This window comes from Lytechinus pictus, chromosome 8 (genome assembly GCF_037042905.1).
Source record: "Lytechinus pictus isolate F3 Inbred chromosome 8, Lp3.0, whole genome shotgun sequence".
NCBI classification, from domain to species: domain Eukaryota; kingdom Metazoa; phylum Echinodermata; class Echinoidea; order Temnopleuroida; family Toxopneustidae; genus Lytechinus; species Lytechinus pictus.
Genome location: NC_087252.1, coordinates 25592270 through 25611507, shown reverse-complemented (window position 1 = coordinate 25611507; position 19238 = coordinate 25592270). Strand labels below are relative to the sequence as shown.

Here is a 19238-nt window from a genome sequence, read left to right as displayed (position 1 = left end):
CCCCAAAAAAAAATTAAGTGTACAAAATCACTCGGGTTGTGGAAGGGATCCTGTATGGGCAAACAAAGGTGTGCCATGACCAGTGTAGGCTTCTGATTTGAACAATGTCTATACATCCATTCTTCATTGCAGTAAATCCTGCTTGAACGGGAGCCTGTTGCAGAAAGAATTGTGTTTATATGCAACTAAAAAATCAAACGCAAGCCCCTAATACCCATACTTCCTAATCAAGTTGCTTGATTTTTTGAGAACTTTGTGTTTTATTGCAGTTCTTCCTGCAACAGACCTTAAGTTGACTAATTTTCATTCCTGATCTCACACAATGTAGTATATATACATGTCTTGCTTAATGTTTCTCATTGGGCGGCAAATGCTTGGAATTGAGGGCAGTACTATACCAGCCAACTCTGAAAAGTATAATACATTTATGACTCATTTTATTGTGCACTGCTTTATTAGGCAAATACATTGCAGGAGAAACTGAAACAGAGCAGGCTACATAATGACGCTGTGCCCATTTATAACATATATATGTAAGCATTCACTGGTAACATTCAAATTGTTTTTATTTCTGGGGTCGCATGAGAATAAGGGTGTACATTTAGGGAGGATTACCCAAGTTAAGTTTATACCACAATTTTTTTTTTGTACCAGTATTTCATTTTTCCAACATTAGATCTAATCTTCATTTCTCTAAGTTCAGGATCCTCATATGAGATGAATTTTTGTTAAGAAAATGCCCAGTCTTATTCTTTTTATATTAATCTATTGTATTTTATCATAAAGTATTTCACCCCTGCCTGTAATATGTTAATAACATAATGTTCACAGCATATGTGTTATATAAAAAATATCTTAAATAACTAAAAGCAGATAAGCCAAATGAGTGCATTTGATATTAAATTAAGATCACATTCTAAACTGATAAATACTTTGAAAATGTTTGTTTTTATTACTCATTACTGGTCATGATTATATGTGTGCTCATACATGTATGTGTGCTCCATCGGTTTTGTTATTTGTGGCAGCTGTTTCCTCAATTAGCTTCATCTTTTAAAGCTTGTTGTTATATGTTTAAAGCAGGGCCCTGGGAACAATTTTAAGTATATTTAGGTGCTGTCGGTTTTGTTCAGGGAAAAATGACACCCCTCCCCCCCCCCAAAAAAAAAAAAAAAAAAAAATCCATGATGATGGGGATTTGGTGAGAAACATTTAAAGGAGAATGAAACTCTTGGAGCAAGTTAGCTTTTGTGAAAGCAGAAAAATCAAAGAATAAGATCAACAAAAGTTTGAGTAAAATAGGACTAGCAATAGAAGAGTTATGAGCATTTGAATGTCAAGATCACTAATGCTATGGAGATCCTCCCATTGGCAATGCGACCAAGATCTATGATGTCACAGATGAACAACTCTCCCCTTTTGGACACTGAAAATATACCCCAAAACATCTCTTTTTGCTCATTCTAATCATATGACAAACGATTCATCAATGATATAATGTTGTGAAACCTCTGTACTTGTCCTCTCATAAAGAGAACACCTCACCTTGTGATAGACTCTATAAAAGTGAGAATATAAGTGAAATAAGTACTAAAGTAATGAGGGAGTTGTACGTGTGTGACATCACAGATCTTGGTCGCATTGCCAATGGGAGGATCTACATGGCATTAGTGATCTCAATATTCAAATGCTCATAACTTTCTTATTATTCATTCAATCTTCCTCAAACTTTCAACACTATGTTTCTTTGGTTTTTCTCTTTGATATGGATTCAGCTGGTTTCAAGGGTTTCATTCTCCTTTAAACTGTTCCTTTTTTTTGCTTGTCAACCTGATTTCCAGGGACTGCTGCCTATAGTAAATAACATAGAAAGCACTCCTTGAAGAATCTCTTGGGTGATTCCCAGGGCCGTGGTGTAAAGGGGTACTCCGGGCTGAAAATATTTATATCTTAATAAACAGAGTGAAATTCACAGAGCAACATGATGAAAATTTCATCAAAATCAGATAAAAAATTATGAAGCTATTGGATTTTAAAGTTAAGCATTATTTTTTTATTGTTACATGCACGTTTTTATGAACAATCATTAGATGGGCTGATGTCACATCCCCACTTTCCTTTTTGCTATGTTATGACATGAAATCATAGTAATTTTTTTCATACATGTGTGAATAATGTGTCTCCTCTGTTATGAAATAAGTTACAGCAATCCAATGCACTAAATAAACTGTCCATTTTTTTTTTGTTCTTGGTAGAAAAAAAATCAAATAAACCTAGTTTCACAAGTGGGGATATGACATCAATTTGCTCACTGAAAATTCATGAAGACATGCCTTGAATTGTTTCACCAGAATTTTTAAAGTTCCATCACTTTGTTATTAATTGTCCGATTTTGATCAAATTTTCAATGTTTTGTTTGTCCGATTTTCAGCCCGGAGCATCCCTTTGTAATCCAACACAGCTTTATCACAGAATGTGTGTGTGTTATGTTTTGAGTGTATGGTGTCATAAAAACTGGGTTACCAAACAAAAACAAAAATAGTTGATGGCATTTTAACTGAGCCATGGACCCCCAAAGTTTCACAAAAAAGAAATGAGAAAAGATAGAAAAGATAGAAAAGGAAAGGACAGGGTGAAATATATTTCTCAAACATACTGTCAAAATATGGCTGACAAAAATTGTATTTTGTATTAAAAAATTGTGTCTTTAAATGAATGTTGCCCTTCAAGCTATTTGTTTGGCCTAAAGTAGACTCATAATGCCACTGACCCCCCTCTCCCTTAAACTGAAAAAAGATAAATCCCTCAAAGAAAATAAAACTTTCTGTGGTACAACAGGTATACTGTACAAGTACTGAAGGAAAATCTTCATGTACCACAGAAGTACCACAGAGCGATACTACAGAACGTCTGTGACGCAGTTTCAGTCATATTGTAATTTCTGGGGTACAACAGGGCTGCCAGAGAAGTACCACAGGAAATTTTAAAAATGTTCCTATATCGCAAAAGTATCACAGAGCTACCATAGATCACGTACTGCAGGATATTTGACAATTTTCATGTATCACAGAAGTATCACAGGGCTGCCATAGAATTACCACAGGAAAATTTGAAAGTACAGCAGGAAATTTTAAATTTTCATGTACCACAGAACTATCACAGGTATACCATAGGAGTACTGCAGGAAATTTTGACATTTTCATGTACCACAGAAGTATGACAGAACTATCACAGAGTGAAACCACAGGATTTCTGTCGTAATTCCGTAAGCTATTATGTACAACAGAAGTATCACACAGGTACAACAGAGTACCATTAAGGTACTGCAGGAAATTTAGAAATTTTCATGTACCACAGAAGTATGACAGAACTATCACAGAGTGAAACCACAGGATTTCTGTTGTACTGACATGTACAACAGAAGTATCACACAGGTACAACAGAGTACCATTAAGGTACTGCAGGAAATTTAGAAATTTTCATGTACCACAGAAGTATGACAGAACTATCACAGAGTGAAACCACAGGATTTCTGTTGTACTGACATGTACAACAGAAGTATCACACAGGTACAACAGAGTACCACAAAGGTACTACAGGAATTTTTTGTAAGGGAAACCACAAATCCCTGATAATAACCCTTTGCGTGCGGGCCCTTGAAACCGGATACCCCTCCCTGCGGCGGAGCTGTTTTTGTACATTGCTGGTATTTGGATCTGTGACGGTGTTTTCCTAATCTATTGCTAATTGCGCCAAACTGAAGTATTTTCAGGATTTTTAGTAAATGTAAAGATGAAAGATCATACATTTTTCTTTCTAGAACTAAAGGTCTCGCTTCTCAAACCAACAGAATAGTTAAGAAATTTATGAGGAAAAAGTTATGTTATTTTGCCAAATCTTCGCTTTTTCCCAAGTCAATAGGCACTGTGTACAAAAATGCGTAAGGGCAATCAGCACGCGCGGACAAGTCGGGTTCGATCGATACCGCTTTGTTGTCTGCTCTGGTGCTTTTTTTCGGCATTGCCTATTGTCACGCTCCTCATGAATGGTATCTTAACCCCCTTGTATACAGATCATTTGCAAAGTGAATAATTACGACGATAATCCGTTTTGGGTGAAATCACAGCATACCAAATAACTTTATTTTCCAGAATGAATAAAAAAGGGTGAATGTTCCCTTGCAAGTACAATGATGATGCTGCGCAACGAAAGTCCAAAACTATTTTGTGATTTTTGGCTTCTGGTGCTTTAAGACGGTGGCCTCAATGTATTACTAAAATCGCCTTTTGTTTCTCCTTTAATGAATTATAGTTTGTAATAAAAAGATTATTTTGTTCCTGAAGATTGCATACCAGTCTTCGATTTGTTTTCCTGTTGCAATTTCAAAGAGCGAAGGAGGTAAATGTGACTCAAATAGTGGATCTAAAATCATACCTCCCAACGCTCTCCTCGTCTTGTTCTACGTTTCATTTTTCTATCTCCCTTTTCCCTCCAAAATAACCATGCTACCGATTACTGTTCGTCACAATGAGAGAAAGTAAATTATTTTTATCTATTGAAATTGTAGCATCTGAATTAAATATATTTATACATCTTTTTCAAATATTTGGGTGTTGATTCTCACCAGGGTTAGCGCCCCCCCCCCCCAAAAAAAAAGGTCAACCTGTCTTTTTTTTTCTTTATATGGATCCTTTTCTGCTACGCTATTCGCCAGAAAAACAAAAGAAAAAAAAAGAAGAAAGAAACTGGCGAAAAAAATTAATAACATTTTTAGGGGGAGGGTTAGGTGTAAGATTGAGAGGGGTTTGTCGGGACACGTCAAACAAACATGTTTTTTTTTTAGGTGGATGCCTCAACGTAAATTCTTATTCTTTTTCCTTAATTTCCGGCGAGGAAACTTTTAGTTCATTGTTAGTTTTAGCGTTTGAACTGATTATGCTTTTGTCGAATTTTCAATGCAAAAAATTTCACCTGCTTGGGAGAGAAAGAGAGAATGAGATGAAATTCTTCCAAAACCTAACATGACAAATTCATTCTATAAAATGACGTGAGTTACAAATTGAGGTGAGGGACTAGTATTCTATAATTCTTTATAAGTAAATATTCATGAAATAGCAAAAGCGCACATTATGGTTTACATTATACCTTTTTGGTCCATTTCCTCTTTTTGCCCTTCCATCCTTTCTGTCGTTTTATCATTCTCCTATACATGTATCTCGATTTGCATTTTCTATTCTTTTTTTTAAATCTCACTTGCATCTTCTTCCATCCCTCTATGTATCATCACCCAGGGGGAATTGTATTTTTTGTGAAGAAAGCACTGTCATGCTCAAGAAGAAAATGTTCTTGCCATGTCTTAAGCGCCTGCCATGTTTTGTCAATAAATGAGTAAACATTTATTTTTTTAATGTTACTGTCCTAATATGAAAAGCAGTAAGAGCTTTTTGTATTGCTAAATACGAGAAGCATTCAGTAGGTCATCCTGACGAAATATACTAATCTTCCTTTTATTCAGGGCGTTGGCTATTTGTCCCCTGCTCTTTTTATAAGGAATTTGTTTGAGCGTCCGCCATGACTTTCTTTTTGTTTGGGGAGTGCCGAGATCAAGAACTACATGGACGTTTTTCATTTTCAAAAGAGCAGAGGATAAACGGTGTGCTAAATTCCTTTATTTTCTGTTTGTTTCCTTTGAAATAGAAGACAAAAATAAGAGCAATATAGGATGAGAGAACGAGAGAAAGCGGAGGGGGGGGGGTTCAAATATAAACCAGGGGCCCGTTTTATATAAAATTTGTTTACAAATTTTCAATAACACTTGAAAGCTACTGAAATCCTTCTATTTGACTGGCGGATGGTAAATTTGTTTAAATTATTGCGCATTTGTCAATATAAAATGTACATGTATAATGTATTTATAAAACGGTGCCAATTAGGGATTTCCTCGTTTTCCCTTTCTCTGGTTTCTAACATGTAACCGAATGTATTATCTACAGCTTTCATTCCCTTATATCTATCGTCTTTCTATATCCCCTCCCTTCTACACCGTTTTTTCTCTTAATTCTTCTCATTTAAATTATATCTGTATCGTCTTCCTTCTTCCCGATTTGGATTACGAGGTATATACCCGCCCCCATCCCCCTCAATCCTTTCTGATTTTTTCTTCTCAGTACCTGTCATTTTACATTACATCTAACGTCTCCCCCTTCTCTTTCTCTCTTCATCGGAAACGGTTCAGAGAGAATGCCTCGTTTTTGCCAACTTGTATCGGAGATGGTTGGATTTGTGGGACTCTCGTTCTATTTCATCGTGGTCATCATGTCGAAAATTTTGGGGGGTTTTCCCCCAGTTTCTCAAATAATGTCTCGAAAAACCTTTTAAAATTACTATTGTAACTGTCATTTCACAATGAATTCTATATCATCTTCCATTTTCTATATTGATAACATGGGTAGATATATTTCGCAAAAGACAATATGATGATGATGATCATCATCATTGTATAAAAATGCACAACTAAACTATTTGTGAACTTGGGGCTTAGGGTTATGGCAAGACAGGCCTCAATCTTTCACTAAAAGTAATTTTCTTTTTTAGATTTTTTCATAAATGATATGTCTCATTTAATTTGATTTTCCACGCAGCTACTAGTATTATAATGATAAAATAATTTTGTTCCTGAAGTTTGCGCACCGGTATTCGATTTGTAATATCCTGAAATTATTTCAAAGTGTTAAACGAATGAAAGTGACCAAAATTGTAAGTCTGAAATCATACCTCCCAACTCTCTTCTTGTCACTTTCTACATTTCTTTCTTTATCTTACTATTCCCTCAAAAAGAGCCATGATAGCAATTACTGAAAGTAAGAGAAAGTAATTTTTCTTGAATAAATTATAGCATCCGTAATCATGTTCTTTCGTTTTGTTCGATTATCTCCTTCGTTTTGTTATATTGTCTCCTTGATTTCACAGCCGAAAACAAAGTAATAAATAAATCATTAAAAAACATTCACAATAGTTAGAATTCATTTTTGTCTCTATCGTTTTAATCGTTCAATCTCATAGTACAGAGGCAGCGGAGTTGGTAGGAAGTTTCAGTCCTCACCCCTTTCAGCAAACATGTACAAAAAAATCCGAAGTCTATATAAATTTATGATTTTTGGGGGGCCGGTCCACTCCCTCCCACATTCAGCTCAACCCCTCCATTATCAAAAACGCTCAGTGGCCCCTGTTTTTTATTTTAAAAAATCAGATATTTTGGTTTTGATGCTAACCAGGGTAAGCGCCCCAAATGATTGTTTGCAGTAACGGAAACAATTTGTTTTCCTCTATGAATCTTTTCTACCACGCTATTCGCCGGTTAAAAAAAAGAAGAAAGAAATTGGCGAAAAAGTAGGAAAATCAATAAAATTTGGGTCGGTATCAACATTTTTTTTTTTGGGGGGGGGGGGTGTAGGTCACACATGAATAAAAGTTTGTAGGATTGAGAGGGTTCTATCGGATGACACACCAGACAAACAAATTATCATCCTGTATCATTTTATTTCCTCCATTTCGCGCGAGGAAACTTTTAGTTCATTATTGATTTTATCATTTGAAGTGATTATGTTTCCGGCAACTTTTCAATGCAAAAGTTTTCATCTGGGAGAGAAAAGGAAATAAGATGGAGAGCTTCTAAAACCTAACCTATTATAAATTCATTCTGTAAAATGACATGAATTAACAAATTGTAATTTTTTTTAGCCGCTTCACCCCCGTCCCACAGCTCAACCCCTGCACCATAATAAAACATTGCTGTCCCTGTATAACATCTTTTTCCAAATATTTTGGTTTAGATGCTAACCATGGTAAGCGCCCCAAATGCAATTTTTTTGGGGGGTCGTAACGGGGAAAAAAAGTGGCCAAGACGGTCTTTATTCTTATCTTTTCTACCGCGTTACTCGCAATTAAAAACAGAAAATCGGAGAGAGGAGACAAACAAGCAAGTTTATAGTGTAGTTCAGAACATTTCCATCTGGGGAGGGGGCAAGGTCAAACAAGAATAATGATAAAAATTCGTCAGTATGGCAAGGGTCTGGGGACCGAGTTGCGACAAACAAACGTTGTGGGATTTTTTAAAAGTAATCTAACCAAAAAATAAAGTCATGTTATTCGTTTAAGTAGATATTCATGGAATTTTAGCAAAAGCGCACTTGTCTATTCCCCCTTTTATCTCTGTCTCTCATTCTCTCTCGTTCTCCGTGACATCTGAACATATTTTTTCTATAATTTCCCTAAATGATTCTTCGTTCATCCTTATATGCATCATCACCCAGGGGTAGCGCTTTTATGCAATATGAATCACTGACGGATGTCATAAGCACCTGCGTTGTCGGTAAATGAGACAATTTTTTCTTTTTAGATACGGTTTGTTGGTCGAAAAAAAAGTATTCATAAAAGCTTTTTGTATTGCTAAGTACGAAAAGCATTCAATGGGTCATCCTGCCGATAAACACTAATCTTCCTTTTGTTCGGGGCGTTGACCATCTGTATCCTGCTCTTTTCGGAAGGAATTTGTTTGAGTGGCCGCCCAGACATTCTTTTGTTCGGATAGTGCCGATATCATGAACTACATGGACGTTTCTTTTTTTAAAAGAGCAGAAGATGAATGGTGTGCTTAACTGCTTTCTTTTCTCCTTTTTTCAGAATAGTAGACAAAAATAATAAGAAGGGGGATAATGGGGAGAGAAAAAGTTCAAAAGTGCACCAAGATCAGCTCAAAGTACTAAGACATAACAAGCTTTTTGTTTTTCTGAAAATACAATCGATCAATGAAACCAAGGAGATATCATTCTATCTAAAGTGATATATCCTTGATGAAACAAATAAGACGAAAATGGTGAATAAACGCGTAGCTTATTACGTGACGATCTTGCAGAAAAGATAGCGTACATCTATCAGAACATCGATATGGATCAAATCACGTGATCAGGCCTTGTGCGCGCGCGTACGTGCTCGTCACAAAATTTATCCTCCCCGTCAGACTCCAACGAGAAAATCGGGTAAAGTTGAAATGATTTCCTAATTTCGGGATTTTTCCCCACGTAGCTGTATATTTTTTTCAATCTGTTATCGAAATAGGTTTATAAAGGAAATAGTTGCAGAGATTTTAGTACATAACAATTACGAAAAAGCTGAAAAACTTCATTGAATTAAACCAAACATATCTCGGCTTCTGTAGAAGCCCGTCGTAGCTAAGTGAACGACTCGCTGGGCTTCTGTGGAAGCCCGTCGCACGCAAAGGGATAAAGTACATGGCCTATGGGAAAGTTGTCCTTGCCCTTGTCATAATTTACTTACCCAGTTGCCAATTTGAAACCTACATAGTATTAGTGATATGAATTTCAAAGCAGCTATAACTTTCTTATTGCTTGTCCGATTTCTTGCAAACTTTCACCATTCTGTTTAATTTATTTTTCTCCTTCTCAACACAACATTTAATGGCCAAGGCTGGATTCCCCTTTAAGAAAGTTTTCTCTTTCATAACGGAAAAGGGGACGTCGAAAAGGGGACAGTCCGAAAAGGGCAGGCTGAAATGTATGAAATAAAATACACTTGAGCAGAGAGTATGATGAATAAAGTAGCAATAGAAATATAAACATAAACAAGTATAAATATTGATAGAAATAAAAACATTAACAAGTATAAATATTGATAGAAATAGCAGGACAAGCACTGCATATTGTGTAATGGCGCACTCTAATTCAAGCACGAGCTTGGACTGGTATACAAAATAAATTGTTGTAATGACGACACGCATTGTACGCTGTAAAAGATGAAGTGCTAACCCAGCACCCACAGCGCCTGCACAGCGACCACACCATGAGTGCCGATTTTCTGGTTAAAATTTAAACTAGAAAATCAGCACCCGCAGCGCAGCCACTACACAAGCACTGCAAGTGCCAAATTAGCACCTCATCTCTTACAGTGTAAAGGAATGAGTAAAGTGAAGAATACGAAGCGTAAGCTGAGGTGTTTCACCCGTTCAACCTCTATATTTTTTCAGGTGTTTATGAAAGTTAAAACATTATGCCTAAAAATACATTGTTTTCAATCTCACTACACTCAGAAATGTTTAAGCTACCTATCTGTTTGGTAACCCAACATCTACACCACAATTCCAACATCTATAACGCTTTGAAGACGTATGGTGTTTCATTTGCAAGTTTAAAAATAAGATTAATTGTAGCACATCGGAAAGAAATGGGATCCCCAATTTTTCCTCACACTTGGATAACGTCTGAGTCGTATATTTGGACAAATCAAGATGTCAAAATGACGTTAATAAATTTACACATTTTCACCATATTATAATGTCAACGTATTTATTCAAATTTTGATATGATGTAGCCGAAAAAATTTACTATAAAAATCGGAATGTTTCTCACGTTTGACGAAAGCATCAATGTGCTATATCCAGTTAAAATTTTAAAAAATATGAATCAATTTTCAAGTTTCTGACGTGAGATTTAAACGCTCTTGGGCTGCATTTTTTTCCCTGGACATTTTGCATAATTTTCCCATTTTTTCTTAGGGTCATTTTTACTTCATAAAACGTATAAAGAATTTTCTTATCCCTTTAGTGAAATTGAAGTATTGTGCCATTTCTTGCCTGACATTTTGCAGAAATTTTGAAAAACAAATGTTTGCGAATTTAGTACATATTTTTCCCATCGAATATCATTGCGAATGCATTTTCAAGTCCATGCTGTAAAATTGATACATTTTTTCGGAAATTTCGTGTAAACTTTGCAGGAATTTTACAAAATTTTCCATAAAATTGTTCTACTTGTTTTCTTGATATAAATATATATGTGAGTTTTCGAGTAAATGATGTGAAATTGACTGTCATTGGCATTGTGCAAATTCTTGCTGTATCTTTATGGAAATGTTTCCAGAAATTTTGTATAAATTTTGTTTTCATGTTAAAAAATACTTCGCCAATGAATTTTCAAATAAATGCTGCTAAATTGACACACACTGGCATTATTAAATTCTTGCCGGAAATTTTTTTGAAATTTAGCAGAAAATTTATGGGAATTTTAAAGCAATTTTTCAAAAATGTCGCAATTTTTTTTTCGCATTAATTTTTTAAAAACAAAAAACATCAATATCAACTTTCAAATTTGGCACTTTTTAGTGAGCCAATATCGGTAAAATGGTCTGACATTTTTTGAGGCATTTTCAATGTGTATTACGTGCCTCAAACTTCATTCCGTACTTCCTGTTTTTCATGAGCATTATCACTATTATCATCATTATAATCATCACACGTATTATCACGATTGTAATAATCCCTTTAGTCATGGTCGAAATTTACGCATACATTCGTAATTCCGAAGCTTCGTTGTTCCGAAGGTTTGGATATTCCGAAGGTTCGTTATTCCGAAGGTTCGTAATTCCGAAGGTTTGATAGTCCGAAAACGAAATGAGGTTCGTAATTCCGAAGGTTTGTAAATCCGAAAATGAAATGAGGTTCGTAATTCCGAAGGTTCGTTAGTCCGAAAACTAAATGATTAAAACTAACCTTATTTCGTTTTCGGACTAACGAACCTTCGGAACAACGAACCTTATTTCGTTTTCGGATTAACGAACTGTCGGAACATCGAACCTTACTTCGTTTTCGGATTATCGAACCTTCGGAATAACGCCACAAATGTTCGGATTAACGAACCCTTTTACGTTTTCGGATTAACAAACATCGAGGTATAGGCAATTTACGTGTTTTGGAATTACGAACCTTCGGAATAAAGAACCTTCGGAATTACGAACCTGCGGAATTACGAAGTGTAATCGAAATTTATTCCCATGATGTCTATGATGAAGATTATCAAGGATATCATATCTAAATAAAGACTGATGCTCTAGCTTGTGAATTTGTACTGGTTCTTAAATGAGAATATGCAGTTAAATCAATAACAAATTTAAGCAAGGGAAAAAATCAGTTCAGGTGCGTGTGAGTTTCATTTCGTATAATTCTGTTATCATTTGTCTTAGTTGTAATATTTTGTTCTAATATCAACTATTCGCAGGTTTGAACAGGAGTATCATTTCAGAAAAGACAACGGGTAAGATGTCATTTTCTGGGGCACGAGAAGAGGATATTTCGGATATGCAAAACGTATTTAGCTCAATAGACAGAAACACACACGAAGAAGGATCAGATATGACAGCCAGTGCTGGGGTCACAGAACAAGGTGATTTTTCAGATATCATAACATCTCTAGGCTTAAACAAATATTATCCATCTAAGATTTCCCTGTTGGATGCAATGGTCATTAAAAAGTTTATTGGGCACTTGAAGCTTGTTGATCTTCCTTGGATGTTTCTACACAAAGTCCTTATGATTAATTTTCATGCAAGAGACCAACTTTTGTCAGAAGTGAAGAAATCATCAAGAGAAAATAAACCTGATGATGGAGGTGACTATGACTTCGAGGCTCTTCTTGAAATGCAAAACACGAGAGGTATTGAAAACAATGCAACACGTCTTAACCCTTTGGATGCCCTGGTAGCAATATTTACATGTTGTGACAACTTTCTAAAACAAACACTTGCTCAGAAACTCTTTGTGTGTAAACTTGCAATTCCTTTTCTCTACCCTCTTGGATCAGGAGGCAATGTTGGTATGTCACTTTGGGCACTCCGAACAATAACTATTCAGTGGCAGTCCAAGCAAAAGGACATTTCTGAGACGTCAGTGACAGAAAGACCTTTCCCTGTGGTGACTTTCGTCAGATTGGGCAGGCCACCACTGTCTAAGTCAAAGTTGGCAAACGCTATTCTTAGGGATGACGGTCATAGCACCTTCTTTAACCACGATTGCAACAATGGTACCGTACCCAGAAGAATAACTGATGGTCTTGTGGAATGTTCCTGGTTCATAGGAGTAGGCAAAGAAACGGAGCATCTCCAAAACACTGCAATGTTCCTTAATTTGAGAGGCGATGCCTCATTAATGAAGAAACAAATTAAAATTTTGCAGGAAATATCATCCGTGGTATTTGTGACGGCCTCTCCTCAAGACCTGGCTAGAGATCCTAACACCATCGCATTTCAAAAGATTTTGGACACTGGTGCCAAAGTCATACTCTTGTTGATAAGTGGAAGTAAGAAATCGATGACACTCAATATGGAACTACAAGCATGTCTAACTGCAGTTGGCAAGGACTTTCTGAAAGGGGTCCCTATAATTTTATCCAACACCATGCAAGGTTTTCAGAAAAATCCTAATGAGCTCAAGATTGAAGCTAGAGAAAAGCTGTCAGAGGCTATCGCCTGGTATGCCGGTATAACGATCGAAGAGTGCGCTCGACGTGCAAAAAATATGGGAATCGTCATAGATAAGTATGAAGACAAAGACTGCCTTGAAGGTAAGGCCTTGGCAGAAAATGTTGTCAGCCACATTGAAGGTGAACACATCGCGGAATGTAAAGCCCTACAACTTCCAATGCAAGGTAGGAGATCTATTGAATACTTCAAGCTACGAAAGGATGATCGCAGAAAGGGTAAAAAAAGCTTGTTTGGGCATCCACAAGAATGTCGCTACATTCCTATAAACAAGAAGAAGATGGAGCATCTTCGTGAAAAACAGTTTGAATTATGCAAGAACGGATTAACTCCATTCATCGAAGACTTTATGTCAATTCTGAACAAGCAGCCTGATGTTGTTATGTATTCCTTGAAGTGGATGAGCTTAATATTGGCTGAGATGTCGAAAGCTAACTTGTCAGGCCTGCGTAAGATATATCAAACTGCATGGAGTCACTTTCAGGAGGCAAGTAACGAAAAGGAGCAGTCAAGCGTGCAGCACTTAAAATCACGAGTCGATGATGCGGAAATTCAGCTTCCTAGTGCATCACTTGGCCTAGAAAACATTTTCAGAGAACTAGGGAATATTTACGAAGTGAGAATGGGAAGCGACAAAATAGGAAAGGATACTCGGGCAGAAGTGGAGTATCTGCCAGAAATCACTGCCAAACTGCTGTTGAAGGGCATCCCCTTGCAGTTGGTAGACGGAGACAACTCAAGTGTCCCTATTAAATGGGTTAGCGCAGTGCTGGGTAAACTTGAAAATATTATTGCAGGAAAAAAAATGTTTGTTCTCTCGATCTTGGGAATGCAGAGCTCTGGGAAATCTACGCTTCTGAATACCATGTTTGGGTTGCAGTTCGCTGTCAGCGGAGGTAGATGCACAAGGGGAGTATACATGCAACTCATTCCAGTAGATGGTAGCGCTGATTTGCCATTTGATTTCGTTGCTGTTGTGGATACAGAGGGACTTGGGGCGCAGAAACTGGGACAACCTAAAGACTATCGTGATAATGACCTTGCAACTCTCGTAATTGGTCTTGGAAATGTGACACTGATTAACATAAAAGGAGAAAACGCTGCTAAAAGTAAAAACATTCTCGACATCGCAGTACATGCATTCTTCGAGATGAATCTTGTCTGGAAGCGGATCCGGGATAATAGAAGCTGCATATTTGTTCATCAGAATGTCCCAAGAGCAAATGAAGAAGTGATGGTATACAGAAATCAAGAATTAGAGGAGAGCTTGGATAAAATCACCAAAGAGACAGCCTCCAGTAAGAACACAGAAGATATTCATAATTTCTCCCAGATTATCAGTTTTGATGCCCAGACTCATGTCTGGTACTTCCCTGATCTGTGGCATGGCAATCCACACTTGGCCCCTGCGAATCCTGGATACAGTGAAAAGGTGGGTGTGGTCAGGTTAAACGTTTTAGGAGATATTGCAAAAAGGCAGACGACATTTCTGACACCTTCTGAACTGTCCTTTTGCCTTGCTGGTCTATGGAATGGGATCCTTGCTGGTGACGTTGTCTTTGGATTCCGCAACAGTCTTGAGAATAAAGCCTACAATGATATGCAATCCAAATGCTATACTTTGGAATGGCAGTTGCAAAACGAATTTAAATCTTGGCTACACACCGCAGAGATAAAGTTGAAAATATGCCAAACTATCGATGACCTAGAAAATTCCTTTCGGTCCCTCATAGTAAAACTCTCAGAGGTTCTGACTGAAAAGGGTGCAAAAATTAAGATACCTCTGAAGGATTTCTTCGAGAACTACAAGCTGCGGGAAATAACTATCCCATGGAAGGAGCCAAAGCTGAAACAGCTGAACTTTGTAATTGAGCACCAACATCATGATGCAAAGGCAGACCTACTCTCAATAAAAGAAGGACGTCAAGAGGAGATCTTGCAGCAAGAAAAGTGGCGAAAGCACGAGGAATATATCATGAACAAGGCAGTCGAACTGGCAGAAATAAAAGGCAAAGAACCGACTGATTACGGGCTAGAACATGTAAAAAGGAGGTTTGATATCATGTGGATGTCATTGGTGCACGAGCTTGCAGCTATGAACCCAGACAAAAATATAGAGATGGATGTTGTGATGGAGGATATTCTTTGCAAAATATTTCATGGGCACATCCATATTCTTATGGACGAGCTAAAGCTCCATCCTCTGAATATTCCACTTGAGCAGACATCCTTGAAAGGCAGTATCACTGTAGATGATGTTAGAAATGTCGAGCACATCAGCGTTACAATGGACTTATTTAAAAAAGTAAGCTATGTTTATGGTATCACAAACCCAGTGTTACAGGCAAAACAAGAGACAGTGAAACTGACAGGCAGAATCATGGAAGAAATAAGCTCTTATTTACACAACATGTCTATTCACAGTGTGAAATTCCAAGTAACAAGTGCAAAATGTGTCATAGAAAATCTCGTGCAGACTATTGATACTTACAATATAAATGCAAATGTGTCTAGACACTGCAGCTTCAAGATTACACGTAAATATGTTGTTAAACTGGCAGTTCATGTTAGCCGTCACTGCGTTCAGGTGTTCAATTTGATGCAATTAAAGTACAATAACAAATATGGATTGAAGGCCAAGATAGAAGACTACAAGTATACCGCATGGAGTCTTTTCAAGTATAAGGTCAAGCACAGCACTGAAGAGGTCATTGCAGGTGACCTCTTATGCACACATTTGAAGGGAGTAGTTCAGGAGGCAGTAAAGAAGGCAATTCCAATCAAATGCATTGATGAAGTTCTCAGAGACTTCCAGATGACAAAGTACTACCTGATTGTGAAAATGATGGATGACCTGGCTACAAAAGAAAAAATCAAGAAATTCAAATCCTATTTCCAGAATCCCAAAGAGCGTACTCTAAGCTGGATTACCAAGTACACAAACGAGAAGATGTTTTCTAGACATGATGTAAGTGGCATGTCCAGGTATGCAGAACTGGCTAAGAGCCATATTTTAAGAATCAAGCGATGTATTACGAAAAGTGTTGAAAATGCAACTGCTGAGGTCGGGCGGCACAAAGACATGCAGATGGCACTGTGGATTGATAAATTCTGCCAAGGAGTCTCTGAGGAAATAGCGGTACCAGTCAGTTCCCTGACCTGTGTGAGTTCTCGATCAGTGGTGAATTTCAACAATCTGAACAGGATCATCCTGGACACGCTGGATAAAACCCAAGCTAGTCTGGAGAAGGCCTTTAGCAATGAAACAGAACACACTGTTCATTGGGATGGAACACCGCCACCACAGCAAATTCTGGATAAGATATGGGGATGTCCTGATGTGTGCCCGTTTTGTAAAGAGCCTTGTACAGACACCACGCCAGACCATAATGATTTACATGGGAGGAATCACGCTTGCATATCACAGACCAATGGGAATTGGTGGTGTGGTGAATTATCGGATAGTCTAATACCACATGGTATTGCTGAGTGCCATCAGCATATGGAGTTCGTCTAACTTCACATAGTCTAAACTCATTTCGTCTACAACCAGTTCGTCTAATATCAAATTCGTCTAATTCCCGCTTGGTCTAATATCCAATTGGTCTAATGAGCAGTTGGGCTAAAATCATTTAGTCTAATTTTCAGTTGGTCTAACACCACTTGGTCTAATTTCCACTTTGGCTAATGTCCACTTGGTCTAATTATCACTTTGTCTATTTGCCACATGGTCTAATGACCGTTTGGTCTAATTTCCACTTGGTCTAATTTCCATTTAGTCTAATTTCCACTTGGTCTAATATCCAATTGGTCTAATGACCACTTGGTCTAATAGCCAGATGGTCTAATAACCAATTGGTCTAATAACCAGTTGGGATAATCGTCACTTGGTCTAATTTCCATTTGGTCTAATTCACACTTGGTCTAATGTCCATTTATACTAATAATAGCATCATTATTATTCATTTTATCTAGAATTAGCAAATATGGTACGTAATGGATAAATACCATGCATCCGTTAATACATATCGCCAGGATCCGGAGGGATAGAGCTGGTGGGCGCAAAACCTCACCGTGAATGACTATCGATGACAAGATAGTCGCTCATCAAATTAATTATTCTAATAAAATAATTCTCATAATTTTTTTTTTTATTATTTTTTTTTTTAACAAGTTCACACCTAGTTACCATTAATGCATGTAGCATTTCCATTTATTTGAAAGCAGGATAAAAGAGCATTAGAGATTAAATGCCTTGCTCATGGGCATAGCTGCCGCGGCCGGGGATCGAACCCCGGACTTTTTCATGTATACCCAGGCGCCTTAGACCACTCGGCCACGGCACGCTCACAAATAATTAGGCCTGTATATCGATTATAAAATGATGATACAAATTATATCATACTCATAATCATTGCATCACCGCATGCACATTTACAGAACAATAAGTTGGGGACCTCGTAGCTTATAATGGTCGAATGGCGGGGTTTCATCAGAATAAAATTATTATGAAGAAAGGAACGAAAATATAATGTAATTGATTGTGTGGATACGTATCTGGTAAACATGTTTATGCCTCTTTTAAATAATTGTTATGCACCATTACGGACGATTCTTGAACTTGACGGCCTAGTTATGTAGTTTGGGGGATTCCAAAACTTACAAAGCCATTAGATCATGCAATTATGTTATGAATATTTGTTTAGTTATTTCAATAGTAAATTTGGAGGCAAATAACAGACCAGTTAGATATATTTTGATAACACTATACACTGTATACAGGTCTATTGGGTTAGCTGCGACAACATCACTGAGACCATCTTGGTAGCAGCCACATCATTCTGACGTGTAATAACATTGTATACATGTAGTCTACGCTTGCAGACCTTTATCAGTTATCACCACAGTAGTCATTCATCTCATATATCTTCTCATTCTGTTTTTGTTCTACTTCTTCGCCTCTTCCTTAAAATGGATTGGCAAGGTTCCCACCCCATCAGGGAAATCAAGGAAATCAGGGATTTTTTTAAACGTTTTTCCAGTCAGGATTTGCCTCAAATCCGGGGAAAATGCCTCAAATGAGGGCAAAATCAGGGAATTTTGATGGGCCCAAAAGTCGAAAGCATGAGAGTCAGTGAGACTCTGTTATATTTTGTTGTATATTAAAACAAAATTCATTGAATGACATGTTATGTTTTTTTTTTTAGTGTAGCCTCTTCTACTACAATACAAGTATAGGCCTACTGGAACATTAAGTATACATGCATAACTAAAATAATAATAATACATGTGATTCACTGCAACAACTTAGAAAACATGAGAAACTGGGAATGGGTTTAAATAATTATCAACGAATTTTTAAACTTCATCAGAGATATCAGGGATTTTTGTTTTCTTGAAAAGTTGGGAACCATGATTGGGTTAAGCCAGCGTTAACTATCTACAGTAGATCGTATACATAGAGGTGAATAAATAAACATATTTTTTCACCTCTATATTAGCATTATTTTACAGATAAATAGCAAATTCTGTTGTTTTCACCAAAACCTTCAAAAATATACGTCACTCTACCTGTACTCCAATATCGAGGGGCGCGCGTGTGAAGATTCGAAGCCGGCGCGCGGAAAGTAACTTTAAAAATTTCACCAGAAAATTGAAAAGAAGTCACCATGCATACTTTACAAATTAGACCAAATGGCATGTAGACGAAATGAATGTTAAACTATCTGGAAATTAGACCAACTGCACATTAGACCAAATGAATAATAGACCAAGTGAGGATTAGACCAACTGGTATTAGACCAACTAGTATTAGACCAACCGACTATTATACGAACTGGTATTAGACCAAATGCAATTAGACCAAGTGACAATAAAATACATTTGACGAAATGACAATTAGACCAAATGAA

General features: G+C 37.0%; 1 protein-coding gene across 1 annotated transcript; it reads left to right on the top strand.

Annotated features, from left to right (window-relative positions):
• Window positions 1-12109: 12109 nt before the first annotated feature.
• Window positions 12110-16843, top strand: LOC135155252 (interferon-induced very large GTPase 1-like). Its single transcript, XM_064104173.1, has one exon. It carries the CDS (start codon window positions 12110-12112, stop codon window positions 16841-16843), a length of 4734 nt encoding a protein of 1577 aa, XP_063960243.1.
• The last annotated feature ends 2395 nt before the right edge of the window (window positions 16844-19238 follow it).

What these genes read in the sequence shown, in the direction of transcription:
- LOC135155252 (XM_064104173.1), top strand. Translation starts at nt 12,110, where the DNA reads ATGTCATTTTCTGGGGCACGAGAAGAGGATATTTCGGATATGCAAAAC.